The sequence below is a fragment of the Alexandromys fortis genome, unplaced genomic scaffold (assembly GCF_014885135.2).
Source record: "Alexandromys fortis isolate MF-2015 unplaced genomic scaffold, M_Fortis_MF-2015_v1.1 scaffold_163, whole genome shotgun sequence".
NCBI classification, from domain to species: Eukaryota; Metazoa; Chordata; class Mammalia; order Rodentia; family Cricetidae; genus Alexandromys; species Alexandromys fortis.
The window spans coordinates 2,308,702-2,333,353 of NW_026068085.1; the positions used below are offsets into that span (position 1 = coordinate 2,308,702).

General features: G+C 42.6%; 1 protein-coding gene across 1 annotated transcript in view; it reads left to right on the forward strand.

The window, feature by feature from the left end:
- The first annotated feature begins 912 nt into the window (after positions 1-912).
- Positions 913-24,652, forward strand: part of Fam81b (family with sequence similarity 81 member B) — a 60,410-nt gene continuing 36,670 nt past the window's right edge. The window contains exons 1-3 of the mRNA XM_050122213.1: positions 913-983; positions 3,836-3,900; positions 19,412-19,655. Of these exons, the coding sequence (XP_049978170.1) occupies positions 939-983; positions 3,836-3,900; positions 19,412-19,655 (354 nt within the window). The 5' untranslated portion in view covers positions 913-938. The remainder of the gene's footprint in view (positions 984-3,835; positions 3,901-19,411; positions 19,656-24,652) is intronic.

Sequence of the window (24,652 nt, forward strand, 5' to 3'; positions counted from 1 at the left end):
GTCCAAAGAGCAGTCAGGGTTCCCTACATTTTTAAATGAACTACACAATCACAATACCTTAAAGTGACTTTTTTTCTTTTCTCTGTTTGTAACTTGATGAAAATTGTATTCTCATCAAACTCATCAATTAACTCTAGAGTAGGGTTTGAAGTCCTTCTCCCTCATTTAGACAAAGTGAATGAGCAATTAGAATCAAGGAAACCCACTATAGACTCATAAATCCTAGAGACATAAGGACTGGAGGAGGGAGAGGGACCCCACTGACATCACAGATCTCTACTAGGTCACAATGCTCTTGAACTACCCTTGGAAAGATGCTTCAGGAGTGTGAGGAATGCAGTTTGGATGCAGTCAGGATGCCTTAGAATTTTGGCTTTTTAAGAAGGAAAGCATATGTCTGTTCCCTTTGAAAGATAAAAAGCAAGTCAACAAAAGTCCTAATAATATAGCGGGGAATCAGCTTTATGACTTCAGGTATTTACCCACGGACAATGCCTCAAAAATTTACATTTCTCATATTTCCCTTACATGTCTTACTTTATATAAACAAAGTAAAAAAATTTTTCAAAGACCCTCAGCTCTTCTCTTTAGGCACAATAGGATGTATCTCTAATATTTTAGGACATTTGACCTCAGTGACATTCCTGAATGCTTTTTAGAAGCACCTGTAGGGATGTGTTCTGCTCACCAGCCGCAGATGTGCAGCTGGCAGGGGCAGGACCTGGGGGGGGGGCAGAGGGAAGAGGCACATGTCAAGCACTGTGGAAGCTTCTTGACCTTTTGCCACCTTTACAGAAACTAGTTTCAATTTTTAGAATGCCATCAATGCAAAAATTTACTTGCCGTAGTTCCTGATTGGATTCTACATTCTGGTTGCTTAGATACAGATGTAAACAAAAGTGCCTCCTTGCCTGCGGAAGAACAGCCAGAGCCACCTGATGGCCCCTTTCCTGGCTCGGCCAGAGACCAAGAGAAGAAAGCAAGTACTTTGAAACATTTGTATTAAGAATGGGGTAGTTGGTTCCGCTCCTCTGAAGCTCGGGGTTGTGCAGACTTTGGAGGAATCCCAGAAGCATAGCTTTCCTTTGTGTTTGCTTGGTTCTCGTTTGCTCTGTCTTGATAAAGTGGCTGAGCACAGCAAGGCTTTCTTGAAAACAGATGATCTCAGCTTGTAAATATATTAATGGGATTGGTTTTTAATATGGGGCTCAGTTTTTAGATTTAATGATCATTTATTATGGTCAAGATTCTTTAAGAAAAAGAATAGTTATACACAAGGTTCCTCTCTCAGCACTTCTCATACTTTCCATTAGCCACAGAGGCCATACAAACAAGTTGTGCTTTTGGATTTGGTGGTTCTAAAAACATTTGAGCAGTATTACAGTCTCTTCTTAGAAAACAGGTACCAGAAAGTCAGAATGACCTCAAGCACTGGCTTTGAGTTTCTCTTTAGTTTGGTGATTGTTTAACCTGAATTTCCTCTTATATAACATAAGGCTAGTTCGACCTTCCTTCTGCCATGGGGTTCTGATGAACTACTTAAATAAAGCATTAGCAAGCAAAGCAAACTTAGTGTGTAATGCAGTTATTATCACATGGCCCATCACTTCTCAATCCTCAAGTTCCTCATATAAAATGAGTCATCTTAAATTTAAAGGAACTTTTGTCATATATGATGAAGAAACAATGAAACTGATCTAATAGAGGTATTAGAAAAATGAAATCATAATATATATGAAAAGATTATATAGTATAAGAATTATCATATTTTAAAATGTTTTGTGAGCAGATGAAAACTGACACATGTGAAAAATCCCATAATAATAATATGTGAAGTAGTTTTCACATATAATCTCATCTTAGCCTCTAAGTATATCCCCAAGGTAGAAGGGGTGAGAATACCCTAGTAATTCTTTCTCTGTGGACACATTCATTCCACAGCATGATGAGTTGTCAAATGCATAAGGCCAATACCAGCCAGTTGATAAGGAAGTACTAAGCACAGACGTCCCATGGAGAGGTGAAAAGGCAATATCTGGCCTGAAGTATTAAGTTCAGGACCCACGGCTTTTGCAGTAGGAAAGCGTAGTGAGAAGCGGTGTTAGGCCGACATCTGTTCATGTTCTCTGAGGACAGAAGATGGTATCCAGAACACAAACACACGAGGATCCAGTGGGGCTTCTCTCGGGCAGCAGTTCTCAGCCTTAATAACGCTGTGACCTCTTAACAAGGTTCCCCATGTTGTAGGGATCCCCAATCATAAAATTATTTCATTACTACTTCATAACTGTAATTTTGCTACTGTTATGAATTGTAATATAAATACCTACCATGCAGGATATCCCATATGGAACCCCAAGGATTTGAGACCCACAGGTTGAGAACCACTGAAGAAGGGTAAGCCCAGGCATATCCAACCTTTTGCAGACTATACTCCACAATAAGCCCAGGGCCTATGCACTCTCCCAAAAGTTCACTGCCCTCATCCTGACCAGTTGGGAGTCTGTTTCGACAGCCTCTTGCCAGCTAGACTGGGTCAAGCCAGCATGGCCAGTGTCAACTTCCTGGATAATAGAGTTGCTTGGTTTTCAAATTTTGTTCAGAGGAGATGTATTTGCAGGTGAGTGTCTTGGCCCTTAGAATTTTAATGGAATCAACTATTTCTTGGTTGATTCCATTAAAACTTCTTTAAAAACTAACTTCTGAACAAAAATTTTACTGTCTTAATTGGGGTTTCCACTGCTCTGAAGAGACATCACAGTCACAGTAACTCTGGCAAAGGCAATCATTTGATTGGGTCTAGCTTAGAGTTGCAGATTTAGCCCATTATCAACAAGGTGGGACATGGCGGCAAGCAGACATGGTATTGGAGAAAGAGCTGGGTGTTCTACATCTTAATCCACAGGCAGCAGGAGTCTGTGTCCACACTGGCTGTATCTTGAGCATGAGACCTCAAAGCCCTCTCCTACAGTGACACACTTCCTCCAAAAAGGCCACACCCCCTAATAGTGCCAGTCCCTAAGCAGGCCATTTTCTTTCATACCACCACAACCATCACTCTACTATGCAGTGATATAACCTCCCCCCCAAAAAATCCAACAAATATATCGTGTTCAATGTATTAACTTGGAATACAAGTTACATTCCCTCCCTTGAATCCAATTCAGTGATTAGCTATGAAAATTAGAATAAAACTTGCTTTGTTTTTAAGCTTTTAAAAAGATTTTGGTTGTCCTTAGTATATGGAAATAGTGAATGTATTTCGCATCTTTTGTCTCATAGGAATGTTACCAAATTATCAACCTTTATGGAAAAAGCACCTTCTAGAAGTATTTAAGTGTTCATACAGCTGACTTGCTGCACGCTACTACATTAACATACAGCCGTTCTGTGCTTCTATTTCTCATCTGTAATCTGATGGCTTTTAGAAAATAAAAGTCCTTGGATTGGCTAGCTTTCTGGTTTGGGGCTGTTTTGAAAATAGCTGATTCCCCTAGGAAATGACTTTGTCAGGAATAAATTGCTGTCACTGGACTTCATTCAAAACTCAGCCAATAATCATTGAGGTTTCCATTTAGAAGCTTTCATCTTGGACTGATGTATGGCTCTAACTTCTAAAAAGCTTTTCCTGATACGTTACCAAACCCATGAAACAAGGTCTTTAAGAGTGTCCCAGGCCTTAACTTCAGTCTCAGTCACCAACAACACAAACGGCATATGTACGATGCTATATATTTTGTTTAAAATAAAAGCATTGATTTAAGTACAAGATGGATAAAGAGTAGGCCACCTAAACATCACATGATGCATTTTGAATTTCTCACTTCTGTTTTAGGTGAGATTATCTCCAGCCAAAATGTCAACCAAGAACTCTACAGATCTAGTTGAATATGTTGACAAGTAAGTATAAAAACTAATGGTTCTAACTATTTACTGTATTCAATGGCTCAGTAGTGGTTAGAGTGGCTGAATGAATAGTTCTACTTCCAGAAAAGCCTGAACCTCAAGCCTCATTATCTCTAGATAGATGTTACTGCCTTCTATTTAGGCAACTTCAATAAATTCCTGTAGATTTGTGGGGAAAATAATACAACTGGGGCAAGAGTTAACACATAATACAACATAATATATAGATAACTATAACTTTAAAATTAAACCAAGTGAGTCTGTTGGCACTATAATAAAAACCCAGGGAAACTTGAGACACATTAATAATCAGAAAAAAAAATAATATGACTTTTTGAAAAACCAAATTCCTCTACATTTCTACACTTACAGTGCTATACTTGGAGTCTGTTCGGGGTGGTCCACAGGCATGGGACCTTGGTGTCACAGCTCTGATAATTAGAGCACAGTATTGGTAGATTCGTATTGCACAAAGATCCCAGAACTCTAGTATTTAAAGGTGGGTTTGGGATGTGATGCATATGTTTGGAGCTGTCTTCTGCTCAGCACACAAAAGGGATGTTATCTGCGCTTTTATTAATAACTTCAAAGCAGTTGGGATTTGGTCTTAGTCCTTCCACTGTTGCTGTCAACCCTGCATTTGGGGAATTTAGTTCTTTCTTTTCAATTGCAAAATAAGAAGGTTGGACTAGAAGTTCCTGGTGTCTTCTACAGCTTTAAAAACATTCTGATTCTATAATAAGCATCCTAATCACAGAAAATATGCAACCAAACAAATGAGTCAATGTGAAGAAAAACCATAAAGAGTAGGCTCATTTTGAAAGTAATCTTTGACAATGAAAATGATGACATTTTAAATTCTGCCTTTTATTGCAATAGTTATAGCTAAGAATTTCCCTGTCTTCAGCCAAACGAATTTGTTCATTTCAGCAATCACTTCTTCTCGTGCTTTCCTTCTACAGTTGCTTACATGGGTTTGGATTACAATTTACAGGAGCAGGGAGGATCAAATCATGAGAAACGATTTTTCATTTAAAACTACCATTTACTGACTGAGCTGTTTAGCCCAGTTGGGCAGTGGTGGCGCACGCCTTTAATCCCAGCACTCAGGAGGCAGAGACAGTTGGATTTTTATGAGTTCTAAGCCAGCCTAGTCTAAAAAGTCAGTTCCAGGACAGGCTCCAAAGCTTCAGAGAAACCCTGTCTCAAGAAACTAACTAAATAAATAGAAAATAAAAATGTACTATTTAGATAAATCATTTTTCCTGAGTTAGGAACAATGAATGTAGACTGCCCCAAACTGATGATGAAGGACATATTAATTAACTTTAAGCATCTTAAGAGAAGGGAGAAATGTTTCCACCTGTCTGCATAGGACAAACGGAAATTAGAAATCATTTATCTGACCTATTAAGAAAATTCCAGTTTGGAGCCAGAATAATCTACATTCCAGAGGACAAAAGAATAAATTCCTAAAGAACAATAATGAACCTTAAAGTTTAGAACATTACCTTGGACTTCAGCCCAATAATGAGTCAGTTACATTGTTTATGTATTATTTTATACGCATATGTGTGTGGACATGTGTGCACATCTGAGGCCAACCCTTGGAAGCTGGTTCTGCCCTTGCCTGTGTAAGTCAGGCCGTCAGGCTTGGCAGCAAGCACTTTGATTGCTCAGCTATCTCATGCAGTTGGATTTCGGCAAAAAGAAGTGAAGGCAAAGATTGACAGGCCCCAGGATCCATTTCTCCCTCAGTTACACCCAAATCCCATCTCCCAAGGCCTAAGCCATGTGTCTATTTTATTCACCATTCTAGATGCTTAGATATACTGTGCTATTCACTTTGGTTCTCTCAGGTTGCAGCCCCAAAATGCAGGGGCTCTGTGCTAAGTATTTTCTTTCTTGGCTAGGAGAAAAAAAAATGTTATTATTGGACCTATGAATGGGGCTTGCCATGGGAAGTCATTAACTGCCAGAAAGAATGGGACAGAGAAGTGCCCTGGTTGTACAGGTGAGGCTCTGGTGTATAAGTGCAACACAATAGCAGATAAAACCAGATTTTAGTTGGTAGGTGTCCTTGATCCAGAAGAGTTGGTACCAATGGTGAAGTCCCAGGAGCTGATGCAGGTGTTGACGTTATCTGGAGAGTGCTTTGTAAATTGGTCTTGGCCCAGACAGCAGGAGTGACTTGTAAATTAGGCTTGAAAATGGGTGGAGTTAAATTAAGGCTCTGGAGACTGTTAGTTTTTACCAGACCTGATATTTGATACAGCAGCAGAACTTTTTCCCAGGAACCTGTAGGTATCTGTAAGACAACTGGAACAGATTTACATCTTGGTGTCATAGCTATTGCTTTAGGCTATTGCTTTAGGTTAAAAGGTATGAACATTTTAGAAAACAATTAAAGGGAACTGGGAACTCTGGATCTTTTAAGATACATCTGAAACCTGTTAATCCTGAACTATGAAGCCTGTTAAAGAGGCACACCCATCTGTATTTTAGCAGAAAACTTAACAAATGAAGTAATGAGCTATCAGTACCTTAAGTCATCAAATGCTATTAGACAGATCTATGAGGGATAAATGAGCAGAAATGAGACAGCTTGTTTAGCTACACCAGCAATCCCACATCTCTCCATAATCTTTGGAGAACACCAGCCTTAGAAAGCAGTGCTTGCCGTTAGCTACTGAGTATAAGAGGCCCAAAGATTTTTCTGTGTGTGTGGAAGGGGGAGATTTAGTCTACTTGTCTTGGCAGGGGGAGAAGATAGATTCCCTCAGTGTAGCATCCAGGAAGCTGAAGAGGTGGAAGGCCGCTTTTTGCTGTGTGGGTGGCTTTGCCAAACCCAAAGGCAAGGCTCAAGGCAGAAGGTCTTCTGTAACTATGCATCTTCTTGGAGGAGCTATAGGATGCTGCAGGAGCTGGAGTGTCTCTGTGTTAGAAGCTCTTCTGTTAAATGCCATACTCTCAGACCTGTGAAGGCACTTGAGAATTGGGTACCATTACCTGTTATATTTAAACTAGACATATAAGTTAAATTTAGACATTTGTTTTACCCAATTAGTTACAGCTTACCAATGCTAGTAAGTGTAAGAAGATTAAAAGGAATATTTTAATAAGTCAAAGAATATAAGCACACGTGGGTACTCTTGCCCAAGGTGGTGGTAAAGTCAAATGGAGGTTACTCACATGTTTGCATTTTTCCAGAGCTGTTGTAATCTGGAGTCATAAGTTTTACAGATCTCAAAACATTCACACACAGAGAAATAAAACAAGCATACTGTGGAAACAATCACACATGCTCACACAGACATAAAACAAGCAGACTGTAGCCACATTATTTTAACAGACAGACAAATAAAACTCTTTTGGGAACCTGTGTCAGCTGACCAACTTAAAACTCCTGGTGTAGGCAGGCAGCAGAAGGCAGAGAATCACAGAGGTGGACCCATCAAGGGCCGGATTAGCAGATGCTGCAAGAGGAAACAGAAACAAAGGACAGAATAGCTATGCAGTTTTAGAGTGGAAGGACAGGGGGAAAATGATCCAGATCCATTGTAGAGAATGAACAGCTAGAGAAAGCCGGGAGGGGAGTGAGGAATGGGAGTGGGGGCAAAAGAACACATCTAGAAACCACCAGCTTTTGGAGCCTTGTTTGTTTTTATGTTAGATGTTAACCTCAATTTAAAAGGAATTTTGTAAAAGGCAGCCAAAGGACATTTGGAGATCTGGCTTTGAATCACAAGAGCCCATTTAGAAGTCTATGCCAAATCTTGGGACTCAAGGCTGTCACAATGTGTCTACTGGGACAGGGCTCTTGAGTCAGAAACAGGGGGATTGTGAGAAATGAATGGAAGATGTCTCTACCCACTCAGTCCCACCTCAACCAGACCTACCCCAACGCTTGTGTTGGATGCCTGGCAAAACCGTGACTCCCAAAAGGACAGCCCTAAAATTGACAAACATAAACACAAATGGGCCCCTGGGCCCTATGGGCATGTACTAAAGAAGGGAAACTCAATGAGGGAAGAAGGGAAGCAACTCTTAGCCCTGAGGCAGAGAGCACATGTGAGAAGGGCGTTTTCCAACACGTGGCTCTGGGACAATGGGATAAACAGCCCCCCCCACCTCCAAATGTTAAATATTTTCTTTCTTGGCCAACAAACCTTTCAGCCAATGCAAATAATCCCAATCAAACCAAATTAAAAAACCAAATTAATAAATGACAATACTCCCGGGTGTCCCAGGAAAACATGGGAGACAAAGGGTAACCTGGAGACCACGTATTCATTCTCTGGGGGGCAGTTTAAATAGCCTGTGGGAGTGGTCTTGACCTTCCATGGGGAGGGGTTACCACTAGGCAGGCTTTCTTGACCCTCCCTGGGGAGGGGTCACCATTTGGCAGACTTTCGCAGAGGTAGAGTTTGGACGGGAGCAACTCCCAGGGGAAATAGCTTATGCCAGGAGCTGGGTTGAAGACCCCAGCTAAATACTCTATAGCTGTGCATTTTAGTAACCCAGCAGTAGTCAAGCATGCTCTATTGAATACCAATTTTTGAAGAACTGTATAGCTGACAGTTATAAGGGAGAGTAAGGCAGGTTGAGGGGGGACTGACTTGTGTGAGCTGTACTTTCAGAAGTGCTGACGGGGTGCTGACTAGCAGAAAAACAACATGACATCCAGACATTGCTACTATCACTGCAGAAATTTGAGTTGACATATTTAATTTAAAAATGAACATTTTTTTTCTTTAACTAAATCACCAATTGGCAACAGTGTACTGGAATGCAAAGGGGGCACGTAGGCAAGAGAAGATTGTTACACACTCATTAAACCACCTGAGTAGACATTACTCAGCTTCAAAGATTCGTCCTCACAAGCATATATCAATATTTCCAAGGGTAGTATTCAGAAAAAGTAATACTAAGATCCTAAAGCAAACCTGAGTAACAAAAGAGACCATGCTATCCTACAGACGAGTTTAACTTAGAGATATGCATACTGAAGAGGCTGGGACTGACTGTGTTCACGGAACCCTCCCTGGCATTTCGCTTTGGAATAAGACGCACACATTATCAATACTTGTTAAATGTTAGGTCATAGTAAATGATCCATAAGCGGGGCAGCAGAATTATTGCTAGTCTCTATAGGACAATGGTGTTGGTGCCACCATATTAAAGGTGGTAAATAGCTCTAATGTTCATTTTTTGTTAATTCAAAGTGAGCAGACACACTTACTTTATGACAGTGTGTGCATGCTCACTAAGTTTGATGAACTGAAAAGCATCAAAGCCTTGTTCTTACTCCTTTTCTCCAGCTGGTAGAAGGAACACCGATGGAGTTCTGGACTTCCATAGTGAGCACTCAGGTCCACAGCAGGCTGTGACTGAGGAAGAAAGCCCCTCTTCTCTTCTCTGGTTAAGTTCTGCCTTCTGTAAGAAGGTGGGGCTGCATATGATCAGCAATGAGTTCCTGAGGCTTCTCAATTCTGCCCATGATTTTTCGTCCACATCTTCTGCTGTAATAGAGTGGGTGGTGAAGATTTTAGAGCACTTAGTATCCTCTCGCAGGATTTAATTTTGAATGGAAACAAATTGTGCTTGTGAATCTCTTACGTTTATTAAACTGGCTTTTCTGAAAGGGGAGAATTTTTTCTGACCTTGGAATCAAATGGCTTCCCCAGGTCCCTTCTAATCCTTCTGAGGTGGTTATAACTCACTCATGAATTTATGGAGCACCTAGTACATACGAGCACTGGGCTAGGCACTGCAAAGTCACCAGTGAAAAAATAAGACAAAGATTTTCACCTCAGCTACCTTCCATTCCAGAGAAGGGAGAGGTGCAAAAAATCTTAGTAAACTTGTCAGGATAATTCTTGCTACGAGGTTGTAGCATGGACAGTATTTGTCGATCAGGAATTCAGAGGGCATGAGGACAGCTGGAGAAAGAAGAAGTATAAACAAATTTCTATGACATCAGATAGATTGAATCTCTAGTCTGTCTTGCCTAAGGGAAAAACTCTGTTTCCTGAATCAAAAGGGGGCCTAAGAAGCCAAGTTGTTTCACACTGAGCAGTAGCCAGGCCAGCTTACAGTCACTGCACATCTCAGCATCCTTCGTGGGTACATTTTGGGCAGACAGGTCTCGCTGCTAGTCAAATGGAACATAAAACTGAGACAGATAAAACTTTCAGTGTATCAAATGGGTGAAACAATAAAGGATTATGAAAGTCTTCTTGTGAAAATGTGGCATTCAAGGTCTGAGGACAGCCATTGCCAGGTCTTAGGTCAGTGACAGGTGTTCTTTTATGGCGTGCTTCACTATTAGCTACTGAGTGATGGAGACATATCCCACATCATGACACATAAGAATGGAAGGTGAGGCTCTGCAGCTAAGCTCTGGATGGGGCAGATCAGACTGGGCTGTCACCAACCACAAAAGTCTTTGGTTTTCTGTAATCTGCCCACATTACCTTTGCCCTTTATGGGAAAGCTGCTGGGGATGAGTTGGCAGAGTCATGGGCACCTTGTGCTACTCACAAAGACCCCAAAATCCACCAGAGCACAGATGCCCAGGAGAAACACAGTCATCTCTACCTCAGAAGGGTCTAAAAAATGACTAATGAAAGACCCGCTCAGTCAGACTCAGTTCTCTGGAGGGAGATAGTGGGGCTACAGCAAGAAGAGAACCAACCAGAAAAAGGTGACTGAGCAAAGCTCCATGGTGTAGGAAGCGAGTTACACAGTCGTGAGCAAGAGGGTAAACATGCCTGCCTCTCTGAGGTAGGTGTAGCAGCATCAGGAACATTGCCACAGTGAGGGAGGAAAAAGCAGGAAGCAGGCCAAGCTTCTAAGATGAGACACTGGAAACTTCCGAGTCTCTGTCTCCTGAGTTGGGAAAAATTGGTGACAAGTCATTGTGGAGATGAAACGGTCCTATAGGGATATGCTAGCTCTAAGGACTACATAGAAATAAGAGGACATTAATTAAAGTGTGCTAGGACCTCCCCTGCAACAACTTACCACCTATGCTAATTCCCAGGACTGGCGTGATCGCCACCCTTCTGTTGTTGCTGAACAGAAGTGTGTATCTCACAATCTTGGGAGATACAAGTCCAAACACAAAGTCTGCAGATTCAGCACCTCTACGGGCTTGAGGCGGAGCTGGCCCTTGGGGGTAGGCACTCAGGGCAGAACTGTGCCTGGCTTTCCATAGGCTTCTGGTAATAGCTGGCTGCTCTTGGCACTTCCTGGCTTACAGATGTTTCACTTCAACCTCTGCCTCTCTCTCCTCATTCTGCCTGGGCCCTTCACAAGGCCATCTTTATGTAAGGACACTAGCCATAGTGGCTTAAGGCCACTGATACTCCACTGTGACCCCATCTTAGCGATATTCATGATGAACTAACTTCCAAATAAGGTCACCTTCTGATATGACAGATATTAAGACATCAACATATCTTTGTGTTGGCCACAATTCAGTTCATTGTACCAGTCAAAAATTTTAAGAATTTGAGTTCAAGTCTTGCAATTCCACATACGATTTTTTATTAACTGAAGTCACATAGACATGTGTTATTTACATATACACACATGGAAAGACAGACAGAGGGGAAGAAGGGGGGAAAGGAGAGGGAGGGGGGGAGAGAGAGCATGTTTTCACGGAAAATGTCTTGGTGGGGCCAACAAATGTCCTCAACCACTTGCATCTTGGGGCGCACATTTATTTGTATGTGCAACCCCAGATGCCCATCCTGTTCCATTCACGCCAGGATTTTCCTAAGAACCTTTACCCCTTCTAACATCTCTAACACAAGAAGCCAAGCGTGGCATCCATTTCACAATTCTCTTAAAACCTCACTGACCATGAGGCCTTCATGCCTTAGAGTCCACAGCTCTTCCTGAAGACACACAACTGTCTCTCTAGCCTCTTCTTAGATGTGCCACTGTGTGGAGCTGTCACTATTGGAATGGTCCCCATGCAGGATCTGTGCTAGCAACTCCTCAGTCCTGGTCATCTTTCTGGACTCTTTGCCCCAAACATGAATTGCCTCTCTCCCCCTCAGAGGATTCAGACTTACGCTAACCTCAGCAACATGGGCTTGTTTCCACAAACAGCAAAGTCCACCTGCCAGGTCAGTTATAGACAAGCAATGGAGAAACTATTAAATATAGCTCTTTCTAACTCATCATCCCCACACACTCACAGAATTATTTTTGTGAACCATCAGACTACTTGCTACAGTTTACTTTACATTTCCTTACAGGACTGTGTGCACTCAGAATGTAGCTAGGCCTTAACCTTGATCATGTGAAACCACAGAGAATCTTCTCAGCATGGCCTCTTATGTTCAGAAGAGGATGGAAGTTTTCCCATTTTTGTCTCTGGCTTTTACAGGTTTCCAAAATGGTTATCAGAAGCTCCTAAGTAAATTTAGTGCTGTCTTCACAGGAACAGACTAGGCAGCAAAACGAGAGGCTCATGTACCAGCGGCTTTGCCAGGCACAGCACAGCTGGTGTAAGTCACACCAGCTGAGAGAGGCAGAACTCAGGCTGGGGAAAATCTGTTGGGATTCAGCTAAAGTCAGTCAGCGACTCAGCCAGCGCCTTTGCAAAGATGCCTGCGGGAAAGGGGGGGGGCTTTCTTCTGGGGCTAGCGACTTCATCCGGATCTGCCTTACCAGGAGAAATGTAAACTAAGATCCCATTAGTAAGAGCTAGTTAGTTAGTTTGTGTGTGTGTTTATAAAACCAGGGTAGCCACAGCCTGCTAGGGAAAGGTCTTGGGTTACATCCCCTTTGGATTTGACTAATAGTACTCAATAATAGGAATAACCCAATGATTTGAAGACTACTACAATCAGGAATTTCCATTACATTACAACAGATTCATAGATTTGTTCTTCCAGTTACTGCTGAAGAGAAACAAGTGAGGAAAGAATCCTTACAGCAATTGGGCAATTGGCAGGGGAAGGAAGGCCTTTGTCGTCTGAGAAACCTGTGAGGAGAACTAACCAAGCATTGGGTGTGGGGAAGACTTCTCCCCCTCCCCCCACTCCTCTCCCCCTCCCTCTCCAGTCTGAAGAGCAGTCAGGGTTCCCTGCCCTGTGGAAAGTCCAAAGTCCTCCCCGCTCCATCCTGGTCTAGGAAGGTGAACATCCAAACTGGCTAGGCTCCCACAAAGCCAGAACATGAAGTAGGATCAAAACCCAGTGCCATTGTCCTTGGCTTCTCAGCAGCCCTCATTGTCCGCCATATTCAGAGAGTCCGGTTTTATCCCATGCTTTTTCAGTCACAGTCCAGCTGGCCTTGGTGAGCTCACAATAGATCAGCCCCACTGTCTCCGTGGGTGGGTGCACCCCTCGTGGTCCTGACTTCTTTGCTCATATTTTCCCTCCTTCTGCTCCTCCTTGGGACATTGGGAGCTCAGTCCGGTGCTCCAGTGTGGGTCTCTGTCTCTATCTCCATCCATCTCCAGATGAAGGTTCTATGGTGATATGCAAGATATTCATCAGTATGGCTATAGGATAGGGTCATTTCAGGTTCTCTGTCCTCAGCTGCCCCAGGAACTAACTGGGGACATCGCCCTGGGCACCTGGGAGCCACTCTAGGTTCAAGTCTCTTGCCAACCCTAAGGTGGCTCCCTTAGTTAAGATTTGTGCTTCCCTGCTCCCCTATCCAACCTTCCTTTATCCCAATCATCCCGTTTCCCAAGTTCCCCCCAACCTCCCCTTCTCACTTTTCTTTATGCTGCTTGTGGAGAAGCAAAGTTAAAGGGCAGTGGGGCCGGCAGCCGTTTGCAGGGGGAGTCTGTGGAGGATACTGGTCTGAGGCAGTCGCTCCTCCTGCTTCTTGTTTGTGACTCAGCACCTCATAGAAGCCCTCATCTCCTCCTTCTCAAACTCCCGCGAGAGAGTCTGAAGTCTCCTGTGCCTAATTTGTTCCAGAAGCCCTCAGCTCCTCCTCCAAACTCCCGCAGGAAAGTCTGAGTTTGTTCCAGGGGAGTAGGGAAGCCTACTTCCTCCCTGCTCACCCCCACCTCCAGGCTGGGCTGTCTCTCTTACCTCAGGCAGAAGTGGTTACCTGACTCAGGTTGCAGCTCTGAAGAAAAGGAGACAGCCTGTGAAAGCTATGCTGACTTGGAGCAAAACCAGGCCTTCCTGCCTGCTCCAAACTGCCCCACTGGATAGGACCTTGACAAGGTGACTCCACCTAGCCAGTCCCAGAGCCTTACTGAGCCACCTGCTGAGATTTGCCTGCTGGCAGCCCTTCCTTCCTGAGAGCACTGGCGTCAGGCACATCACATCACAACACACACACTCTCCCTCACACACATACAATCTCAGACACACTCACACAACACACTCTCATACACACACACTCATACACTCACACGCACACTTATTCACACTCTCAGACACACACAACACACTCACATGCACACACTCATACACTCACATGCACACTCATTCACACAACACACTCTCATACACACACTCACACACGGTCACATACTCTCACACACTCACACATGCACACACATAGCACACTCACACACTTACACACACACACACACACACACATGGCCTCAGAGTTTCTCAGAGGATACATGCTTTCAGGTCTTCCAAGTTCTCATAAGAATTCTCTCAAGTTGGGAAGAGGGTAGTTGTGCTAATTCAGCATTTTTGTCAAGACTATCAGCAATCAAGAAAGTTCCCTGAAAGGTTTGCTCAAAGGACCAGGCCCTTTTACTCTGAGCCTTATCTCAGACGACTCGTGTTTTTTTCAAGGCAGGTGTACATCAGCTGACGTGGCAGTAAGGAAACCACCAAAAGGTTCTCTCACAGAGATGGCACATCTACAAGAGTCCAGGATAGAGAGAAGAAACAGCAGACTGGGTGCGGCCAGGAATAGAGAAGTGGGTAGTGGGAAAATCATGTGGAAGAAAGTAGTTCAGGGAAGGGAAGCCTGTGAACTGGAACCGCCTGGGAGTTTAGGGTAGAAGAGGAGGTAAGGAGGACCAGGATGCTAGTGTAACAGGTAAGGTACATACGAATAGGGACGGAAGAAGTCTAGAGGCTAGCATGGCCTTTGAAGTGGCCCTTTGTGGCGGGCAGATACCCAATTCACTAGTTCCTGAGATTTGCTGCTCGTATACTCCAGCTTGAGCTGAGCCTGAGCAAAAACTGTCATGATGGGGTTATCCACTACCTTCAGGGGAATTGGGGCTCTGTTTTAGACCTGACAAAGGTCACACTAGATCGCAAGCTTCAGACTCCTTTAAAGTTTCAATTATTTTTCAAGGTGGCTAAAGCTGTATGTGGCCCCGAGTCCCATCTAGAGCTATGTATAAAATTCTGTGGTCTCAGAGCAGCCTCAGCAGAGATTCTAGAGTCACCAGGACACCTGGGCTGAGCGGAAGGCAACATGTTCTCTTGACCCAAAGACTGCTCAAGGGGTTGGATAGATAGATCTCTTTTACCATATTGCAGGCCCTGGACCTCCAGTCAATGGTGGGCAGCACCTAGGATTCGGTAGAGTCAAGCTTGACAAAGGGATAGGATCAAGGCCCAGGTAGACAGTAAGATAAGGTAGGGCCAAAGTAGTCAACAGGATTGGATAGAGAGCCAGGTAGACAGTATCACAAGAGACCCAGGTAGACAGTAACACAGTATAGGGCCAAGGTAGACAATGGGATAGGATTGAGGCCCAGGTAGACAGTAATGTAGGGTAGGGCTAAGGTGAACAGTTCAGTTCTTTTCTAAGTGACGCTAGTGAGGATGTAATGTTAGCATCTAACCTCTGCAACAGCTGCCTCACCCCATTTCAGACACCTACTGACACACTGTACATCTCTAGCTGACGGGCAATCACAGCAGAGTGGCTATAAGTGCCTGGAATCCATAGGATTGTGGGGAAGTGTGGTGTGGTTAACACCTAGCTTAAACTAAACTGCTGAGACACGTATGCACGCCCACATAGATACAGATTGAAAGACCCCCGGTGTAGGGAGACTCTCACTCAAGTCTCAGGATAACACAAACCCCCCGCCCCCAGTAACTCAAGAGAGACCGTCCTTGCTGCAATCACACAAGGTTTATTCGACAAGACAAGAACCAGTGCATTGGGGCCAAGATTCATAACCCACGCAGGGGAGAAGTTCGACCCCGAGTAACTGGGAGAAGGGGTTTTTAAGGGAAGAAACCACAGCCCAGTAATCCGAAGTGGGTAGGGAGGGCAATAGAAAATTCCGAAAATCCAGTGATGATCACAAGGGGGCAACTCCCTGTTTCTCAAGATTATTCTCAAGATTACAATCTAACTTTATCTTCAGCTAATTCCTGAAACAGTCACTAAACTGGCTAATCCTAGATTTCTGATTCTTCTCTTCCTGCTTAGGTTTTTGGATCTATTTTTTCCTGTTAGGGGGTCTGGATTTATCCAAGTCTTTCAATACCAAATCATCCAGTCTCATTGTCCTCATCCAAATCGTGAGCTGTCTCTTAATTTCTAGAAAACATCCAAATCTCTCTATATAGATACATTTCAGGCTATCCAATAGGCAACTTTGTATAAACACAAAAAGCTCATTTATTTCCTTCTCGTACATCTAGTGTTTTTAATTGCAATTTTAATTAAATCCAAATCAGAACCTGCAGAATATCTGCCTTTCCTAAGCTCATTTCCAATCTCTCTTAACTTCTGGGTCCTAAATCTCTATCATGTCTGTCCAGAATCAACATCTTCGTCTCAGTCCATTCCGTATTTCAGATAAACCACTGTTTTTGACAAAACACCAAATATTTTCCTACAGTGTCTGTGGATTGGGAGTCCAGAGTGGCTCACTGGTTATTTGGGCTCAGTTGCCTCGCAAGGTTGTAGTGAGTTAGCACCCAGAGGCTGGGGCTGCTCTTGCAATGCCTGAGCTCACTAGCACATGGCCAGGAGACCCCTCAGTTGCAGGCTGTCTGATGCACCAGTCTCTCCATAGCCACACAGACTGTGTCTAAGTCAAGAATACGTCCACATGCCGTGGTTTCAATGAAATAGGTAGAATGCCGAGATAAGTCCTCCAGAATTTCTCATGTTAAAGAAGGAAGGCTAGACAAGCTCAGTTGGTAAACATCATATTCTTCACCCTGTTTTTCTGTTTAAAATACAAACATGGTATGACAATGTGGTATGAGTACCTTCAGGCTGCAAGGAAAGGTGTGCTCTGTGTGGTTATGGCTCAGAGGAGCTTGCCCACTTGAGGTCATTTTAGTCTACCACACAACTGCTGGGCCAGCTCCCTTGAGGCTTCTGATTACATGACTATAGATCTCTATTTTCTTATGTCATTCTTCTGTAGTACCTATTATACACACCCATGTAGAACACTAGCCAGCACTTGAAGTCTTCGGAACACCCTTTATAATGAGCACTCTTGCAGAAGCTCAGTGTGTTAAACAAAATCTCCAAGGAGAAAGACCCCTTTACTGGACCACAGTATAATGGAAGTCCCCCAGGAAATTCAATATCATTGCAGACTAGTTTAAAATTAATATAATTCTATCCAATCTATGAAATTGTAGCCTTTTAAGAGGTCAAAAATCTGCACTCAAGCATTGGAAGAGGCCTGTACTGGGATAAAATAGTCAAGTGCTTTAGCCATGTCTGGAATGACCTCAGACCAGTTCTTTACCTATTCTACATAATCTATTTTCCTTTCTTGTGAAATTAATATAATACTGTTAAACACTGATAGAATGTAACACAGTGTTAGTCACCAAGAGAAAGATACTGTATACAATGTTTTCCAGCTTTGTAGGCTGTAGAAGGATTTTGCAGTGACTAATTTTACTTACTATTCCAAGACAGAAACTCTCCCAAGTCACTTTGCACATTCACATAGTGTGTGTGTGTGTGTTTTCATGTGTTGACGAGAGGTTAACATAAAGTATCTTTCTCAACCATCCTCCCCATTATATTTTGAGACAGGGTCTTGTAGTAGGAGGCCACTCATTCATTCCTGACTGCTCAATCCCTAAATAACCACTCTTAAAGGAGCCCCAGCATTAAGCTGTGGTTAACTCTGTTCTTTTGTATCTAGAATTCCTTTCTAAGCTTTCTCAGGTTTTATGTGGATTTAACTAGCACATGTTGGGTGCCAGTTTGTAACAGGAGGTTACTCATTCATTCCTGGCTGCTCAGCACCGAAATAACAAAACAAAAACTATATTATTTGCAATACTGTTTGACCAATAGCTTAAGCATATTTCTGGCTAACTCATATCTTAAATTAACTCATTTCTATTTATCTGTGTATAGCCACATGGCTGTGGCTTACCAGGTAAAGTTCCAGTGTGTCTGCTCCTGGCAGTGGCTACATGGCATCTCAATGACTCTGTCTTCTTTCTCCCAGCATTCAGTTTAGTTTTCCTCACCTACCTCTGTTCTGCCCTACTATAGGCTCAAGCCAGCTTTCTTTATTCATTAATGGTAATCACATCATACTGAGGGGAATCCCACATCAGGGTCTCTCACTGATCATGGAACTCATTGATCTGTCTAAACTGGCTGATCAATAAGTTCCCGGAATCTCCCTGCTTCTGTCCCCAATGGCAGAAGTCAGAGGCATACACCACTGTGACTGATTTTGTGTGGGGGTTCTGGGAATATGAACTCAGGTCCTCATGCTTACACATCAGCCATTTTACCTACTGATCTCTCCAGGTCCCCCACTTGGTATTTTTAAAGTTATATATAAGAACTTGTATTTTTCAGATTAAAATAAAATTTGTATACAAGGGTATAAATATATAAGTTATTGAAGAAGGCTTCTATCATCTTCCCTTAGGTCTACTATAAATTTCTTCACAACTATTACCATTTGGGCTTTAAAATTTGTCATCATTGAGTATGAAATAACTCTAGCTTGGGAACACTGTTTAAATATCTCACAGGAGAGAAAATGAAAAAGTAGCAGTGAGAAAATGAGTTCAGGCTCCCAGCCCCTTGGTTTGGATGAAAATGACTCCCATGGGCCCATACATACATGCTTATTCCGCAGGTGATGAACTGCTTAGAAAGAATTAGCAGTTTTCAACCTGTGTGCTGTGAACCTTTTGGCGTTGCATATCAGATATTTTATATTATAATTCATAACAGTAGCAAAATTACAGTTATTATGTAGCAACAAAAATAATTTTATGGTTGGGGTCACTACAACATGAGGAACTATATCAAAGGATTGTAGCATTACGAAGTTTGTAAACTACTGGATTAGGAGGTGTGGCTTTGAGGTTCCTTCTGCCCACTGCTTGTTAGTTGTTAGTCAGCTACTTTGTACTTGAATGCCGCCGCACTTCTTAATGTGATGATAATGGACTAAACCTCTGAAACTGTGAGTCTATAATTCAATGCTTTCTTTTATAAGAGTTATCTCTTCATAGCAATAGAACAGAGACTAAGAGAGCCCTCCTACTCATTCTTGTAACCCTGCGGTGTTTCTTTTGACCAGGGGTTCCCCCTTTCTTCCTGTCATTCCAAACAATCAGACATGTCCTCTGGAAGACAGATTGAATAACCAGGAACGCACCATAGCTTTCCTTCTTGAGCAAGCCTTCCGCATCAAAGAGGACATATCCACTTGCCTCCAGGGGGCCCAGGGCTTTCGAAAAGAAGAATCTCTTGCCAGGAAGTTACTAGAAAGTCACATCCAGACCATCACTAGCATCGTCAAGAAACTCAACCAGAACATTGAGGTAGGTCTGTTTCCACATGTTGACATCACTGCTGAAGAAAGGTTATCAACCACCAGAGTCATTTTCAATTATAGAAATGTGTTGCTACTGCTCCAGAAAAAGAGTTAAACTTTTTGACTATAAGTTATGATAAAAAAATAAGACAAAAACCTTCCCATAGAAAATACTAAACACCTATTTTCTGACATTAAAGAAAATGCTTTAGTATGTCAAACATTGTACTAAAAGACTTTATTAGTCTAAATCCATAAGACTATGATAATTCGAGTAGAGCTTTATATGCATCAACACATTGAACCCAACGACCCTTTTCCCAATTCTCTCTTCTGCCAGCCTCTCAGCTGTGCACTGCTGTGCTCTAGTTAGACCATTGCTGGGGTCCAGCCCCAACATAAATTATTTCTCGGACCAGTGTAGAGGTGTGGAAATAATTGAGGCCAGTTCACATAGCGATATGGGGGGGGGAGGGTGAGTCCCAGAATTCATTCAAATCCTGAAGATCACCTGAGTTTATTATCCAAACAGCTTTTATATCAAAGGGTAAACTGAGGGGGAAGTTCATTAGCATTCTGTTTCCGGGGTAGCAGGACTTAAGTCATATCCTTGACTATGGCAGCTCTGTAACAAAACGTAGCCTGAATTAACACCTCTTCCCAGGCGATGTCCATAATTATAAAGAAGGAGCAAAGCAACATTAGCATATCCTGACCCTTTGTTAGGGGTGGCAATACTTTGGAAAGACTAGGTGACCTCCTTCTGTGAGGCCAAGTGCAAACTGTGGCCTGAGAGTCTGACTGCCATACAACGTAGATACATGGGCCTGTATGATGATGCATAGACCTACAGACCATCTTCCTATAGCTGTCCCTACGAATGCTCCTTGTTTTCTTCACATTCTGACTCAAGAGCCACCCTAGATGATAGCACTCAGTCCCCTCCGGTCTCAACAGTGTCTGCCTCCCTTCTATTCCCCCTTTATACAAAGCTCTCACCACCCTAGAGCGATCACTGTCGTCTGTCTGTCTGTCTGTCTGTCTGTCTGCTTTCCTCTTCCTAAATACAATCTCTAGGAGGCAAAGATTTTGTTTAGTTCACTTCACATACCAGACCCCTCAAAAAAGATTTTTAAGATGTTAAAGGAAACAAAGTTGATCAAACAAGATCCCTCCAGTAAACAATGCTCAGTACAAGCCTTTGGTTAGACTTCGGTCAGTGTTTGCCCACGGTGAGTCTGGGCAGACAGCTTCCAGAGACAGCACAAACACCTGTAGAACCATCAAAATAGACAGTGTCCTGCACTAGACTTGCCCCTAGCTAGTAACAGTGAAACTTCAGGGCTGATTCTTTTTTAGTAGGAAGAAAATCAGACACCATCCATGGAGTTAACTCAGCATAACTGGCTCCTGAACTCCTGTAATGACTGAAGGTATTTATAAACTGGATGTTTGTGTGTATGCCTAGTAGAATTCATAGTGCAACTGAGAGAATAGAGGAAGTTAAAAACTCAGCATAAAGTTACAAAACTGAATGTGATTATAGTGCTTATGCACCTGAGCATGCTGACATGTTCCTGTAATCTCAGGAGTTTGAGGCAAAACAAGGGACTCACAAGTTCTAGGCCAATTTGAACTACACTATGAGACCTTGTCTTGTAAAATCAAAAGCTGAAGGTAAACTCAGTGGAGAGCACTTGCCTGGCATGTATAAGTCCTGAGACTGATCCCCAGGGCCACAAAAAAGCATTCAAGATGTTAAGATAATTTAATTAACTATGGCAAAATAGAAACTACTAGGCTAACAGTAAATAACTCAGCTAATGAACATTATATAGGGAAATGGAAGCTATTCCAATATTTTAAAGATAACTGTACACACTAACCCAGTTAGTTCATTTGCACATTGGTCCTAAAAATAGATTCAAATATGAAATAAAACATAACTCAAGTCCTTGAAAGAAATGGGGAGGGTTATTTTTACCACCGTTGCAGCAGTTAAGTGACTTTCCCCTTTTAAAAGTCAAATGGATTTTTGAGACATGCTGGCCTTGAACATGCCTTTTCATTCCCAATGCTAGGGTACAGGCATGCACTTACAGTTAGAGAAAAATAAATTTAACCAGGAATTTACTGGGAGCTCACCAAAGCCAGCTGGACTGGGACTGAAAGAGCACGGGATCAAACTGGACCCTCTGAATATGGCTGACAATTGGGGCAGACTGAAGTGGGGCAATGATAATGGCACTGGGATTTATCTCTACGGCATGTACTGGCTTTTTGGGATCCTAATCTATTTAGATGCACACCTTCCTAAGCCTGGATGGAGAAGGTTGGGCCTTGGAATTCCCACATGGCAGGGTACCCTGCCTTCTTGTAGAACTGGAGGAGGAGGGAGGGAGGGTGAGTGGGGAAGTGGGAGGGAAATGGGAGGAAGGGAGGAAGTGGAAATTTTGAATGGTATTATTTATAAAGCAATGAAAAATAAATAAATAAAAAGAATCAAAAGAAAATCACTGCAGCTTCCAGCTGGGACCCAGAGTTCAGTCTTCTGAAATTATGGAATGGGGGCGAACTCTGGCATCCTTTTTTATAGAAGGAGTAAGCATTAGGCATGGACAAAGAAATTTTACAGTTTTGAAGAGAAGCATTTTAAGATTTAAGATTTCTGATAATAAGGTTTTAGCTAAAATTTTACCCAAACTTACAGATCATCTTCATAGTTAACAGTTTCTACAAGGATCCTCCAACTCTTTCAAGCACAACTGGTTTCACAAAGAGGGAGGTATACTAAGCAAAAACAGCAGGAAGGCTTTTGGTTAAAGTTTATAGGACGGGATGGTTGTTAAGAGTCTCGTACAACTCTATTGAGGACCAGCCTTCATATGTTCCAGGGTAGGAGCGTGAAGATTAGAATTACTAAACAAAAGGAATAGGGATATAAGAGAAATAAGAGGCAGAAACACAAAACAGCCCAGGAGGGAAATTCAGTGAATACTGACCCCAGGCATGTTGATTTCCTCCAAAAAGAGATGCAATAGACTTAATTAACATGACAGAAGAATAGCCTTGGATTCTGTGAGCCTTGGTCCAGGTGCTACAGCTGCACCTCTGTACTCAAAACACTAATTAACCGCACCCTAGGTCAGATCTCTTTGTAGCCACATCTGTTGTCAACAGTTTTGAAAGAGCAAGAATAAGCTCAAACTCTGACCCTTAGTCAAGGTGGAACAGGCTCACATCTGAGGACCCCCATACAACATTCCATTAAAAGTAAACCGTGGTTCACAGCAATTGTCAATTACAAGTGAAAGGCAGGTTATTGTAAAAACTATCGCTAGCTATAGAGAGCTATAGAAACGAACTAACCTTTGTATGCAGCCAGAGCTGCTGGTGAACGCAAGGAAAACCCCTGGGAAGCTAAAAAAAAAACTCTTGTTTTCCTAGGCTACAACTGTACACACTCACTTTTATTCTTGGATTCTTCAGGATTACCCTACAACATATTTTCTTGGAGGTGGACTTACTAGGGTGTAGACATAATAAAATTGCTAAATCATGTTGCTAAATTGGCTCCACAAGCTTTGCACTAATTTACACCTCACCAAGGTTCTGTGCAATGCTTCACACTGGGCTTATGCCAACATCTACATTTATTGTTTCAATCCTTGCTAATGTACAGAAATTAGGTTTTGGATTTTTTTTCCTTGAAGATGTTGAGTTCATTTGTTAATCTGACTATAATAATTTTGTAGTAAGCTAGTCAGTGGTACATTGTTAAACACTTAACAATAAGCAACCACTATCTTTCTGAAAGAAAATCCCTACTCTGTGGTGTCTGACTCCTCTGATGATATTTCCACTATGATTTTAATCAACCCTCAAGGTGCTGCAGCACACAGAGATAGTAAGGTAAAGACTCACATTGAGGCCCTTGCTGGCTGGCTGACATCAGCAAACCCTTGGTGAGAACATTTGTTTGGGGAGATTTGTAATTGTTGTTACATTGTTTTTGTTTTATTTCACTTTTTTTATGGACTCATTGGGAGTTTTACATCATGTACCCCAATTTTGCTCACCTCCCGGTCCCCCCATATCATCCCCTCATCCCTGCCATACACTTCGCACAAAAAGAAACATATCAAGTATAAGCAAGTGTTGAGTCTGGTATCACAAATAGTGGGGGGACAGACCACCAAAGTCTATCAGAAGCAAGCTTTCTTCCAGAAAAAGAAAAAAAAATCACCATGGGGCACACAAAGCTTATCAGCTATAGCTGTGACCACAGCCAGAGACCAGCTTCTGTAGCTGTGGCAATGGGGCTGCTTTTCAACCTCCTCTTATAGTAAAATGAAGCCCCAGGTATGGGTCAAAGACCTTTCACAACCTTGGGTCACAATACATTGTAAGTTTTACAACTTTGGTTATAGGGTGTTAATTTAGGATGTTTGTAAAAGCCTGTGGCTGGTCCAGTCACTTTTTACTGTCCCTGAAAAAATGCAAGACAAAGTGTAGAGTCACATAGGGGACAGTTAAGAATTAAGGGAATATAAGCAGAGGGTCCCATAGAGACAATGTCTGCAGTACCTGCCTAGCTGGGAAGCTGGGAGCCAGGAGCGGGGAGACAAAAGTTAAAAGTTTACTTCTGGGCCGGACATGGTGGTGCAAGCCTTTAATCTCCCAGCACTGGGGAGGCAGAGGCAGACGGTCTCAGTGAGTTCAAGGCCAGCCTGGTCTACAAGAGCTAGTTCCAGGTCAGGCTCCAAAGCTACAGAGAAACCCTGTCTGGGGGAGTTTACCTCTGTACACAAGTGGCTGCCAGGATTCTCTTAAGGCAGAAAGTGTTTGTTAAAGGTTAACAGTGGCTGCCAGCTTTCTTTCTTTATTTTTCTTCCAAAATGTGTTTGGGCTTACAACTTTACATTTCAATATTCCTAGACTGGATCTTTTATTTCTATATTATATTTCTGGGCTCTTCAGCAAGTAAGCAAACAAATGCAAAAA